The sequence below is a fragment of the Eptesicus fuscus genome, chromosome 1, assembly GCF_027574615.1.
Source record: "Eptesicus fuscus isolate TK198812 chromosome 1, DD_ASM_mEF_20220401, whole genome shotgun sequence".
Classification (NCBI taxonomy): Eukaryota; Metazoa; Chordata; class Mammalia; order Chiroptera; family Vespertilionidae; genus Eptesicus; species Eptesicus fuscus.
Window position 1 is genome coordinate 127,365,226 of NC_072473.1, and position 14,408 is coordinate 127,379,633.

At 45.6% G+C, this 14,408-nt stretch overlaps 1 protein-coding gene across 2 annotated transcripts in view; it reads left to right on the forward strand.

Moving 5' to 3' along the window:
* The first annotated feature begins 9,485 nt into the window (after window positions 1-9,485).
* Window positions 9,486-14,408, forward strand: part of FAM120C (family with sequence similarity 120C) — a 62,731-nt gene continuing 57,808 nt past the window's right edge. For both annotated transcript variants that reach the window (XM_054713831.1, XM_054713835.1), the window contains exon 1: window positions 9,486-10,250. In XM_054713831.1, coding sequence (XP_054569806.1) covers window positions 9,549-10,250 — 702 coding nt within the window. In that variant the 5' untranslated portion in view covers window positions 9,486-9,548. The remainder of the gene's footprint in view (window positions 10,251-14,408) is intronic.

The following is a 14,408-nucleotide window of genomic DNA, read 5'->3' on the forward strand; positions in this document are numbered from 1 at the left end:
AATCCAACCTACCACCTGTTAGTGTACAGGACAATGCTCCAACCAACTGAGCCACACCGGCCAGGGCTGAACTCTCTTTTCTTAATTGGGGAATGTAGCGTTATATAGAATGTTGTTAAACTTCATTTTAATCCTTGACCTTAACTTTTTTTTTTTTTTTTTTTTTTTTTTTTTGGGTAAACCAAGTGATCTGCCTTTAAGCAGTTGTCTTATTTTGGTTATTTGAAACTGTGACTTTTATTTCATTTGTACCCAACCATTGTATTTTGTTTCCTGGAAATTTTGTTTTCAAACAGAAAATAAAGGCTGTGTTAAAATGAGTATGTCATCTTATTAAAATACTGTCGGAGTCACTGCAGTCATCTGGCTTAAACTAGTTCTTCACTTACCAAATTTAATTCGGCAGATATTTAAAATCAAGTCCTGTAGATTACACTGGCTGATCACACCAACCAAGCTGTGTTATCTCTCGATTTATAGCCCCAACAAATTTTGAGTCGGACCTCTTTTCCACATTGTCAATCAGCGATTAGTGTCAGAGTCACTGTGATTTACTGAGCACCTACTTTGTTAGGTAGGCTTTTATCTGTGATATTTTAATTCATAAAACAATCCGATAAACTAGGTCTGTTACTATCTACACTTTACAGAGGAAATTGAAGAATCAAAGAGATTAAAGAATTCACCAAGGTAACAAGAGCTAGTAAATGGTGAAGCCTGGATCCAAACCCAAGTCTATCTGGCTCTAAAGCTCATGGGAAAAATCCCGAGCTGTATTGTCAGATGTACTACATGAAACATAATCCAAATACATTTACAGTAGGTTTTCATCAAATTAGAGGATTAGTATGTATTCTTTTACACATCTTACATCAAGTTCTGTCTAGTACTTGTTTCATAATTTCAGCCATAGTATATGTAGTACGAGAAAATTCAAAATATGCCCTCTGCACATACTATTTCTTTTCATATTGACTGATTATGGTCCACCTTTAGAAAAAAAGTACATTTGGCTATGCCCCTCCCTCATTATCACCACAATACTGTGATTTAGGAGACTACCAATGATGTCGGATCACTTGTTCATTTGGTAATTTAGGTAGATCATGCATGTGTTTATACAAACAGTCATCGAGGAAGAGATCATTCAGAAATACTCAAGATTCAGTAGGGATTACTTTTTGTATTAAAAATTGGCACTTTTTTATTTCAATGTGAGAGATTTCCAGTGAAATTAAAGTGGTTTTCCTTTTTTAGAAAATAAATATAAACCACAAAAATCAGTGTAAACTGTATCCCTTACATATTTTCCCAGATAATACTTTATAGGTAGGGTTTTTTGTTTTTTTGTTTTTTATTGATTTTAGAGAGGAAGGGAGAGAGATAGAAACATCAATGATGACAGAGAATCATTGATCGGCTGCCTCCCGCACGCCCCCTACTGAGGATCAAGTTCGCAACCCGGGCATGTGCCCTCGACTGGAATCGAACCTGGGACCCTTCAGTCCACGGGCCGACGCTCTATCCACTGAGCCAAACCGGCCAGGGCAGGTAGGGATTTTTAATGATGTTAATTCCATCATTAAAAGCACATGGTGTATGCTTCCATACTTACTCGTTATAGCTTTTTGGTGGAGTCTTTAGAGTTTTCTATGTATAATATGTCATCTGCAAATAATGACAGTTTTACCTTTTGCAACAACATGAATGGACCTGGAGAGCATCATGCTAAGTGAAATAAACCAGTTAGAGAAATACAAACACCACATGATCCACACATATGTAGAATCTAATGAATGAAATAAACTAACAGAATACAGACTCATTGATAACAGAGAACAGACTAGCAGCTGTCAGAGGGGGAGGGGGTTGGGGGACTCAGTGAAAAAGGTGAAGGGTTTAAGAAAAAAAAAACAACTCACAGACACAGACAACAGTATGGTGATTACCAGAGGGAAGGGGGGATGAGGGGAGGTTGAAGCGAGTAAAGGGGGTATAAATGGTGATGGAAGGAGACTTCACTTGGGGTGGTGAACACAATACAATACACAGATGATGTGTTATAGAATTGTATACTACCTGAAGCCTATGTAACTTTATTAACCAGTGTTACCCCCAATAAATTCAATAAAAATGAGAGTTCCCTAGGTGATATATTAATATCATACATATTAATGTAACTAGGGTTAAGAGCCACCGTCTTATTTCCTTTAGTAAGGAAATGCCCTCCCTGTTATTAGCCAGTGGCTGGCTCAAGAAACTCAAGCAGCCCTAGCTGGTTTGGCTCAGTGGATAGAGCGTCAGCCTGCGGACTGAAGGGTCCCGGGTTCGATTCCGGTCAAGGGCATGTACATTGGTTGCGGGCACATCCCCAGTAGGGAGTGTGCAGGAGGCAGCTAGTCGATGTTTCTTTCTTGTCAATGTTTCTGGCTATCCTCCCTTCCTCTCTGTAAAAAAAATCAATAAAATATATTTTTTTAAAAAGAAAAAGAAACTCAAGCAACATGGCTGTCTCGTTAGACATTCTAATGGATTGTTTTCTATAACCATATGAGTTTATAGGCTCTCAAACAGGCTCCACAGATTTGAGCAAGAGAGAAAGCTTAACCCTTTGCACTCGCTTGCTTTTTTCTCGATTCCTTTATTTTAATGCTAACCGTGTCGAGTCACACTCGACATCCGAGTGCAAAAGGTTAAGTGGGCCCCTTGCAGAAACTGAACAGCTAGTTACTATTTAGGTGGAAGATGTCAGAAGATAATCCAAGTGAACTCTCCATGAAACCTCTTTATGCTTCTCTCCACCCTTCAAACACTTATTAGGTGCTTACTGTGCAGTTATTATGCCAAGGACATTACTTCATCATATATATATAAATGATTTTTTACAGAGAGGAAGGGAGAGAGATAGAGAGAAACATCGATGAGAGAGAAACATCAATCAGCTGCCTCCTGCACACCCACTACTGGGGATGTGCCCGCAACCAACGTACATGCCTTTGACCTGAATCAAATCTAGAACCCTTCAGTCCACAGGCCGATGCTCTATCGACTGAGCCAAACCGCTTCGGGACCATCTCATCTTCTGAGATAGCTATCATTACCATCTCCCTTCTAAGGTCCTTGACTGTCTTGAAAACTACTTTTTCTTCCAGTGCCCAGCTTTATTCCTGTTAAATAAATTAATGAGTCCCTATGTCAAAGATCTAGTAAGGGGTTAAGAGGTTAAGTAACATGTTAAAGGAGTTGAACTGGTATTGGAACCCAGATCTTCCATCCAAAGCACACACTTTTTTTTTAATTAAAAAATATTTTTTTATTTTTATTTTTTTAAAATATTTTTTTATTGATTTCAGAGAAGAAGGGAGAGGGAGAGAGAGTTAGAAACATGATTATGAGAGAGAAGCATCCATCAGCTACCTCCTGCACACCCCACACTGGGGATCGAGCCCAAAACCCAGGCATGGGCTCTGACCGGGAATCGAATCTTGACCTCCTGGGTCATAGGTCGATGCTCAACCACTGAGCCATGCCAGCTGGGCAAAGCACACACTTTAAAAAAAAATTATATATTGCCAAAACCAGTTTGGCTCAGTGGATAGAGCGTCGGCCTGCAGACTGAAAGGTCCCAGGTTCGATTCTGGTCAGGGGCATGTACCTTGGTTGCGGGCACATCCCCAGTAGGAGGTGTGCAGGAGGCAGCTGATCGATGATTCTCTCTCGTCGATGTTTCTAACTTTCTTTTCTTTTCTTTTTTTTTTAAACAGAGAGGAAGGGAGAGGGATAGAGAGCTAGAAACATCGATGAGAGAGAAACATCGACCAGCTGCCTCCTGCACACCCACTACCGGGGATGTGCCCGCAACCAAGGTACATGCCCTTAACCGGAATCGAACCTGGGACCTTTCAGTCCACAGACCGATGCTCTATCCACCGAGCCAAACCGGTTTCGGCTATGTTTCTAACTTTCTATTCCTCTCTCTTCCTCTCTGTAAAAAGTCAATAAAATATATTTAAAATAAAATAAAATAATTATATATTAATTGAAGGTATTACATATGTCCCCCTCTCCCCCCATTGACCCCTTCTAGCCTGCCCCCACCCCTGCCCCAGGCTTTCACCTTCCTATTGTCCGTATCCATGGGTTATGCAAATATGCATACAAGTTCTTTGCTTGATTTCTTCCCACCCACCCTGATCCACCTTCCCTCAGATTCTGCAGTCTGTTCCAATCTTCCGTGTCTCTGGATCTATTTTGTTCATCAGTTTATTTTGTTCATTAGATTCCATATATGAGTGAGATCATGCAAAGCACACACTTTTGCCCAGCCGGTGTGGCTCAGTGGTTGAGCACCGACCTATGAACCAAGAGGTCACAGTTCGATTCCAGGTCAGGGCACATGCCCCAGGTTGCAGGCTCTATCCTTAGTGTGGGGTGTGCATGAGGCAGTCGATCAGTGATTCTCATCATTGTTGTTTCTATCTATCCCTCTCCCCTCCTCTCTGAAATCAATAAAAATCTTAAAAAAAAAAACAAAACAAAAAACAACCCCACATGTCATGGCCCGTTTGGCTCAGTGGATAGAGTATTGGCCTGCGGACCGAAGTGTCCTGGGTTCGATTCTGGTCAAGGGCACATGACTGGGTTGCAGGCTCGATCCCCACTAGGGGGCGAACAGGAGGTGGCTGATCCGTGATTCTCTCTCATCGATGATGTTTCTACCTCCCTCCCTCTCCCTTCCTCTCTGAAATCAACAAAAATGTATTTTTTTAAAAAAAAACGCACAAACTTTTAACCACTATTCTGTGACATCTACTGTCCCCTTCTGCTTTCAGGGCCTTAGCTTGTTCTCTCTACCCTCGCTAGAAGCCTATGTCCAACATAGGGTTTCTCCTGTAGCATATATGTTCAGATCCATGTTTGTAAGTAACAGAAACCCAATTTGAACAAGCTTACGCAAAATGACGCGAATTTCTTATAAAAAGTTGGCGTTATCTCACAAAACCCCAGGATGATGCAGGTGGACTTTAGGAAGTCAGGTACTTGAATGCAGCAGGATTTTTAAAATATATATATATTTTTTATTGATTTCAGAGAGGAAGGGAGAGGGAGAAAGAGAAACATCATTGATGAGTGAGAATCACTGATCGGCTGCCTTCTGTGTGCCCCACGCCAGGGAGCGAGCCCGCAACCCGGGCATGTGCCCTGACCAGGAATCGAACTGTGACCTGCTGGTCGATGCTCAACCACTGAGCCACACCGGCTGGGTTACTGCAGGCTTTTTCATCTCTCCTTCAGCTCAACCCCTAATTCTCTGGAAAGGTATATAAAGGTTGGGTCCTGCCCTGGCCAGTTTGGCTCAGTGGAGAGAGCGTCGGCCTGCAGACTGAAGGGTCCAGGGTTCGATTCTGGTCGGGGGCACATGCCCAGGTTGCAGGCTCGATTCCCAGGTAGCCGATCGATGATTCTCATCATTGGTGTTTCTGTCTCTCTCTCTCCCTCTCCCTTCCTCTCTGAACTCAATAAAAATATATTGAACATGCCCCTTCCTCGTCTAAGTCAGTGACAAACTCAATGTAACTCCTCTTGATTCTAAAATCTAACTGCCACCAATAGATCTGCAGAGAAAGAAGTAAATTCACCATGATAAACATTGTCTTTCAGGAAAGGAGACGGGCATACTGTTATCAACCACCAGGTCTGAGCCTGCACCATTTCCACCTGCGTAGGAAAAAGGAACTAAATCACAGGCATAGAAAAGTGTCTGGGAGTCCATTGTTTTAAAAATATTTTTTATTGATTTCAGAGAGGAAGGAAGAGGGAAGAGATAGAAACATCAATGATGAGAGAGAATCATTGCTTGGCTGCCTCCTGCAAGCCCCCCACTGGGGATCGAGCCCGCAACCCGGGCATGTTTCCTTGACCGGAATCGAACCTGGGACCCTTCAGTCCACAGGCTGGCACTCTATCCGCCGAACCAAACCGGCTAGGGCGGGAGGCCATTTATTGACGTGCCCTTTTGGTTATTCTCACCAGAGGGTATTTTTTCCACTGACTTTTAGAGAGAGAGAAGGGAGGGAGGGCAGGGGGGGAGAGAGAGAGAGAGAGAGAGAGAGAGAGAGAGAGAGAGAGAGAGAGAGAGAAACATTGATGTGAGAGAGACACTTTGATTGGTTGCCTCCTGCACGCACCCTGACCCAGGCCAGGGATCAAACCTGCAACCCAGGTACGTGCCTTGATTGGGAATCGAACCTGCGACCCTTTGGTGCATGGGCTGGTGCTCTGACCATTGAGCAATGCCAGCCAGTGCTCGATGTACCTCCTTGCTTAAGTAGTCTGTACTTGGGCCAGGACCTGCCCTAAAAGAGCAGTGATTCTCAAACGTGAGAGTGCACCTGGAGCACTAGCGAGATCTGCAAAAACTCGACACAAACACTCTGTTCAAACACCTGCTTTAAGAGACTTGACCAAATTTTAGTGTGGCTTCTAGCAGCCTACGGCAGAGTTCTCACGTGGAAAAGCTCAGGACTGTCCAAAGAATTTATCTTCCCCTGTCCCTTTGAGATATAGATGTACCTCCCACCGCTCCAGGGCGTCTCTCTCAAGGGCCAGTCCCTTGAACTGCAGTCATCAGGAAGCCTGGGGCCTCTATCTCCCAGTCTCGGTGGGAGGATAGACTCCTAACTTCCATAATGGACAGCTAGCAGACACAGCCGCCTTTCCCTGACACCACTGAGCCCCGGCTTGCTCCTCTCCCTGCTTCAAATGCCCAGGCCCCCCTGGGAATGGGAATGGGGCCCCGCTTTCCCCCTACTGTCAGTAGTGGCTGAATGAAATGTCTTCACTGCTTTAACTATTGCCCTATCTTTGACGATACTTAAACCACAGATTGCTCCGCACTTGCACCGCCAGAGTTTCTGATTCTGGAGTTCTGGAGTGAGGCCTGCCAATTTACATTTCCAGCAGTTTTGTAGGTGATGCGGATATGCTGATCGAGGGAGAATCACTGCTCTGGCTCATGGTCCCTGTTCACCTAGGGAGGGTAGAGATATGATTTTCTAGTGATACAACTTCCTGGAAACTTCATTTGGCTGCCTGTATATTTCATTTGACTGCCTGTATATTTCATTGGAGGGGATTCAGAATGCTAATAAGTGCCAAGAATCTTGTCAAGTTCTGCTCCGTTGCCTCTTCAGATCTGTTAAAGAGAATAACCCGGCTCATCCTGTTGCAAATTCTATGTCTTAGCACTTTACCTACGGACTTGGCTCATTCTCCCTGGCTTTCTGCTCCACATTTGCGGTTCAGAGCTTGGATAGGAAATCATGGGCTGAGGTCAGGGCTGTCAAGCTTCTTTTTTTCTGATCTCTGAGAATATTACACTTAGTCTTGCCTCCTTGCATTCCAGCTGACTGCATTTACAGAGAGAGACATCATCACATTAAGGGGCCTGAAGAACAAGGCAATACTATGCACCTTTATGCAGATCACCTCATTCCAATTGCCTGTGCCAGTTTCCTAATCAGTGAGACATTTTAAGTGCGAGTTCTACTGTAAGTCAGTGAAGCCCACTATTACCTGACCCTCAGCAACTGCATATCTCTTAATACAGTTAAGGCATAGAAAGGTGTATTAAGAGATTGTGTATTGTGTAAGAAAAGTGTATTAAGGAGGGCTGTTGTGTTTTGAGTCCCAATAAGCAACTGCTTTATTGCCAAATAACATAGAATGCCAACTGCTTTTTTTTTTTTTAAGGCCATGATGTTGAGAATGACCTTTCTTTTATTTTAATATATTTTATTGATTTTTTACAGAGAGGAAGAGAGAGGGATAGAGAGTTAGAAACATTGAGAGAGAAACATCGATCAGCTGCCTCCTGCACACCCCCTACTGGGGATGTGCCCGCAACCAAGGTACATGCCCTTGACCGGAATCGAACCTGGGACCCTTGAGTCCGCAGGTCGACGCTCTATCCACTGAGCGAAACCAGTATCGGCTCTTTCTTTTCTTTTTTTTTTTAAATCATCTGAGGACATGCTTAGAGAGAAGAGAGAGAGAAAAAAATCAATGGAAAAAAAGTATCCTCGGGTGATGATTGAATGAATCTCTGTCTCTATCTCTATCTCTATCTCTATCTCTATCTCTATCTCTATCTCTATCTCTATCTCTATCTCTATCTCTATCTCTATCTAATTTAGAATTGGAGTCCTTGTAGTAATTTTACCAGACTTCCCTGACAGATTGATTCACAATGAGGTGTAAAAACAGAGGTCCTAACTATAGGACACTACACCTCAGTGAATACCAGAAAGGTACAACTTTTAGTTTAATTTGTGTTGGTGCTTATCTCCCTGCCTAAAGAGATCCTGAGGACAATGGATAGTCAATTTCACTTTTTCTCTGCATTGCCTTGGGCAAAAAATAATAATGTAAGTTTCACTATTCATTAACTGGGGCCAACAACTCTTCAAAAAATTGCAGTTGCTAAAAGTTAAATTAATTGCTTCAGAAATTGTGGTGGTTATTATTTTTTATGTTCCACAGCGTCCTTCCTTCTCATGCATTAAAAGCTACACATATTAGCCCTGGCCGGTGCCGCTCAGTGGAGTGTCCACCCGCGTACTCAAGGGTCGAGGGTTCACATTGGGCACGGACCAGGATTGCAGGTTCAGTCTCGCCCTCGGTGCGGATGCCTACAGGAGGCAACCAATGGATGTGTCTCTCTCACATCGATGCTTTTCTCTCTTCCCCTCCCCCCCTTCCACTCTCTCTAGGAAATAAATAGAAAAAAATATCCTCGGGTGAGGATTACCAACAACAAAAGAGCTACACGTATTATACTTTTTCCCCTGAAATGAAAATTCCCCCTTCCAGAGAATTTTAGCGTACTTTAACTTAATCCAATTAATCCACTCCGCTTCCTTTCCCATGATGCATCGCTCCTTCTCCCTCTTTCCTGGGAAAGGCAGTAAATACCACGAAACAACTCGGTGGGTGCTAGGAGTTGAGGTGCAAATCCTAAACATATATCATCACGCCCCGCCACTGGTGATCCTGTGAGACCAAGGGCTGACGGGGAGGGAATTTGGTTCCTCGCCTGTATACCGAGGCTGTGGAGAAAACTACAACTCCCAGGATGCCTCTCTGCCCCGCCCCGCCCCCACTCCGCAGCTAGAAAGTGTGTACCATCAATACTAGGCAACATGGCTTCCGGAAGTGGAAGGAAGAGGCTTCACCACTTTTGAAGCGGTGAGGAGCGGTAGGAGAGGGAAAAAAAAAAAAAAGATAGAAGTGACCAGAGCCCGTCATTGCTTTTCTCCTCCCAATCTTTCCTAAATCCCGTTGGACATCCCTCCTCTCCCCCCCAAATCCAATCAGTGGTCTCTTCCCACCCCGCCCTCGCTCCCGCGCTCCCGCCCCTCGGGAATCCTTTTCCCACCCCCTCGCCCCCCGCGGAGTGCGCACGCGCTCGCCCCCAGCTTCGCGCCCAGATCGCCGCTCAGCTCGCTCGCGCAGCCGCAGCCGCCGTCTCGTCTGCCCGCCGACGAAGCATGGGCGTCCAGGGCTTCCAGGAGTTCCTGGAGAAGCGCTGTCCCGGGGCCGTGGTCCCCGTGGACCTTCTCAAACTCGCACGCACGGTCTCGCGCCAGCAGCAGCAGTTCCAGCATTGCCAGCTGCCGCCTCCGGTGGCCCTAGCGCCCGGGGCTCCGCGCGTCGCCAGGGGACCCGGTCCTCTGCAGCCGCCGCTCCCGCCCCCTGGCTTGGGCGCCTACTCCGGGGGCGCGGGGCCGACTCGGCACCATCACCCGGCTCACCACTTCCACCACCATGGCCCGGGGCATCCCGGCCTACACCCGCCGCCCCCGCCGCCGCCGCCCCCTCCCCCTCCGCTTCCAGGGGCTCGGGTGCTGGTAGACGCGGGCTCGGCGCTGCAGCGGCTCTATGGCGGCTACCAGACGGATTGGGTGTGTGGCGGCCAGTGGAACGCCATGCTGGGCTACTTGTCAGCGCTGTGCCAGGCTTGTGCCTATCCCGGCGGCGAGGGCCTGGAGCTGGTCGTCATGTTCCCCGGGGGCCTGGGCAAGGACCGGCTAGCTGAGTGGGGCCGTCGGTGCCAGACTGAGCGGCAGACAGCGCAACTGATCGTGGGACACGTGGGCAACAAGGGCACCCCTCCTCCACGGGCCTGGTTCCTGCCACCGGCCTGCCTGAGCCACTGCGTGAGGCTGGCACTCATCCGTTTCCGGGTCAAGGTGAGGGAAGGGCCCTATCTTAATATGCCCCACACCTGTTCCCTCCTAACTAAACACCTACCCACCCATCCCCCCACTTAACTGCCTCCCCTCCACCCATTTACCGCCCAGCTAACCCATTTGCCTACCTACCCTCGATCATTTTCTCCATCTACCCACCCCTTCAAACCATCCCTTATCCATTCGCTCACCTCCTTAACCACATTTCTACCCATGTCATCCCAATAACTCCCTTTACCTTCCATTTATCCAGTTGGCCTATCCCCGGGTTGTAGAAGCATTTCTTTTGTATCCCCAACTTTTCTCCTGCTGTTTTCTGCCTAAAGCTGAAATGCCTTTTTCCAAATGTTTTCCACTTGGCATCTTTCTTCTGTATGTCTCTTTCCAACCCTGAAGCAAATCAGTTAAACAGATGTTAATTGAACACCTTCTACAATATTTCTCCCCCCATTTTGACCTAGTGCTTCTCCCTCCCCCACCCGTCTGTCCATTCAACCTTTGTTTTTTTCATTTCAACAGGTACCTCCTCCCGTAGCCTAAACACACAAGCAAAAAACAAACACACACACACAAAAAAACCCTCCCCACTGATTCAGTTACTGTTCAACAAGTATTAACTCACTGAGAATGAGAGATTGAAAAACAAACATGAGACATGGTCCTACCCTTGGAAAATCAAATATGTGTACAGGAAATAATTTATTTTGTGGTATAAATGTGTACGTGATTATGCTTTACGGTCCATATTGCAAGTACAGCCCCTGTTTGGTGTGTTGGGGGGGGGGGGTATCTGGGGGCTCAAATGGTCAGGGGAGGTTTCCTTGAAGAAGTTGGCCCTCACCTGGGTCTTCGAAGATGGGTTGGCTTTTTGAATGGGTTGCTGGTTTGGGAGGAGGCCGCTTTAAGGGGGAGAAAGAAAAGGAGCAGAAGCCAACGGAATATGAAGCGGGTGAGGCCCCACGGGCGGTGAAGTCTAATCTCCCCATGTAGTTGGTCACTGCATATGGGGCCTGGGGAAGAGCTTGGCAGCAGCCCCAGTTCTTGGCACTGCTGTTGCTCTGTTGCTTTCCCATGCTCTTAGGTTTCAAGTTCCTACGTGTGGGGAATAGCAAGGCTTGAGAAGTAAAGGAGGTGGGCAGGAAGAAGGAGAAAAAAGAGTGCAGGATGGGGTAGGACAAAACCTCCAATCCATTCAGCCACTGCGGCTCCGAGGGATGTGCTCACAGTCAGAAGACAGGACAGGAAATTGTGGGGGATCATAAACTAAAGAAATGGTGCTGCAGGGAGTAATGAAAAAAAAAAATCGCAGCTGAGACACTGAAAGACCCGCATAGAGAAGCTTACAGTGGTCATAGAGCTTGTGGCTAGAGTTCAGTCATACTAGACTCCTTGTGCTCTCGGCTTCCAATCTGTGCCTACGCCGGGGAAGTTATAGCTGCTTTTAATAATGAAAAATCCAATCATGAGCCACGTCAAATGTACAAAGCCAAAAAAAAATATATATATATATATAACAAGCTCCTTTTGCTGGCCTTCCTGACTGAACACTTTTTAGTAGATTCATCATTCATGGCTGTTCTTTCCAGTTGGTTTTCATCGCTGCCACTCAAGCTTTTTTTTTTAAAAAAAATACATTTTTAAAAATTGATTTTATGGAGACGGGAAGAAGAGAGAGAGAAAAACATCGATCAGTTGCCTCCCATATGCCTCCTGACCGAAGGCTCCTGATTGTAGGCTCCTGACCTGGGAATCGTACCCGCAACCTAGGTATGTGCCCTGATCCGGAATCCATCCGGCTGCCTTTTGGTGCCCAGGACAATGCCCAACCAACTGAGCCACACCGGCCAGGGCCCACCCAAGCTTGAAGGACTTCTTTAAAAATATATATTTTTATTGATTTCAGAGAGGGAGAGAGAGAGAAAACATCAGTGATGAAAGAGAATCATTGATTGGCTGTCCCCGGCATGCCCCCCCACTGGGGATCGAGCCCACAACCTGGGCATGTGCCCTTGACCGGAATTGAACCCGGGACCCTTCAGTCCGCACGTCGACGCTCTATCCACTGAGCCAAACCAGCCAGGGCATTGAAGGATTTTTTACCTCATTGTCATTAACTGGGTTGCTGGCAATAATGGCTCACATTGATAGAATGCTTAGTATGTGCCAGGTGCTAAATTATGTGCTTTAACAAAACAAAAACAAAAATTCTCTCATTTGATCCTCACAGTAACCAGTGAAAGTGTCTTATTCCTTTTCCAAATCAGGAAACTGAGGCACAGGAAGTTTAGAAACTTGCCTGGAGTCACCCAGCAATAAATGGCAGAGCTGGGATTCTGGGACTCATGCCCAGGCTGTCTGGCTCCAAAGCTCATCCTCTTAACAACGGTGCTCTCTAAGAGGAATCTTTCTAAAGTGCCAGTGTGATTAGGTCATTCCCACACTTGACTAAAATCTTCCCCGGCTCCTGGGTAAAGACAGGTCTGGGGGGTTCATTTCTATAGGGTGTCCCCCCCCCCAAAATGTATGCACACTTGGAATTATGATAAAGGCAGTGTTGATTAAAATACATTTCATTTTCATAATGTAATAGAATCAGCTGTGTATACCTTTTGGGGGGACACCCTTGTATTACTCATTTTTCGAGTGCTTGCTATGTAGGCTGGGGACTGTGCTGGTTGCTGAGGATTCAGAGGTGAATAAATGCCCCCTGCCCTCAATGAGGTCAGTTTCGTAAAAGCCAGACTGAAAGCAGAATTGCAGATACCTGGGCTAATTGCGAAGGATCATGCATGTGTCTAGGCTGGGGAAATTAGAGCTGCTTTTAATAACGTGGCCCTTATGGGGGGGAATGGGGGGCATGCTTAATTCTGAGTGAGGGTGTGAAAGTTGGAGGCGGCTTCACAGGCTGATGCTGAGTGTTGAAGAAGGCTGGGAAGAATAGTTCAGACAGTGCCCAAGGGTATGGAGACCTAAAATGGCCTGTGGTGAGCTCTGAATAAATTTTGATTGGAGGTTGGCAGGAGAGTTGAATGCTGAACATGGGTATGTGTTTTCCAGACATTTTGATACCACAACAATCAAAAAAATTTTTTTAAATATATTTTTATTGATTTCAGAGAGGAAGGAAGAGGGAGAGAGATAGAAACATCAATGCTGAGAGAGATCATGGAGCCTGTAACCAGGGCATGTGCCCTGACCGGGAATCAAACCTGGGATCCTTCAGTCTGCAAGCCGGTGCTCCATCCTGTGAGCCAAACTGGCTAGGGCTCAGTCAAAATTTTTGAGATGCAGCCCTAAGGTTAGGCCTACCAAGTTCATCAAAAAATAAGATGTATGCCGAAACCGGTTTGGCTCAGTGGATAGAGCGTCGGCCTGCGGACTGAAAGGTCCCGGGTTCGATTCCGGTCAAGGGCATGTGCCTTGGTTGCGGGCACATCTGTGCAGGAGGCAGCTGATTGATGTTTCTCTCACATCAATGTTTCTGACTATCTCTCTCCCTTCCTCTGTAAAAAATCAATAAAATATATTTAAAAAAAATAAGATGTATGGATGGATGTGTGAGAAAGCAGATATAGTAAAAATGGTAGAATCTTGGTGGTATCCGCGTGTTCAGTGTAAAATTATTTCAACTCTGCCATATATTTGAAATTTTTCATAATAAAATGTTCAGGGAGGAAAAAAGCCCAGCAGCTCTCTTCCCCCCGAGAAACACCATTTGGGGAATATATAAATTTTATTCCCCACGCTAAATGATAAGCAAGCTCTTTGATCTTTTCAGATTCTTCATAGTGCCTTGCATATTTTAGGTGCAGGATAAATTTTTTTTCCCCCTGAATAAATAGGTCTGTGATCCTAAGAGAATGAAATGTAAGAGTAACTTAAAAAGTGTGGAATGTGGTTCTTAATTTTGTGGATTTAAGACTGGCTCCAAAATTGCATAGGTGAAGTTCTCCTGGTTCTGGTCAATGATTTTTTGTGGTAGTGCTTGTTGTTGTTGTTACAGAGACCTTCCTGGTTTATAGCACAGATTCCAGAAGTGTTGGTTAAGAATTGATTGCGGTTTGCCTTTGGAAAGTTTTTCTTTTTTTGAAGTTGAAACTGGATTAATTTAGGATCATAAAGACAACTTTAACTTAGAGAAAAATGAATGTGGTTGGT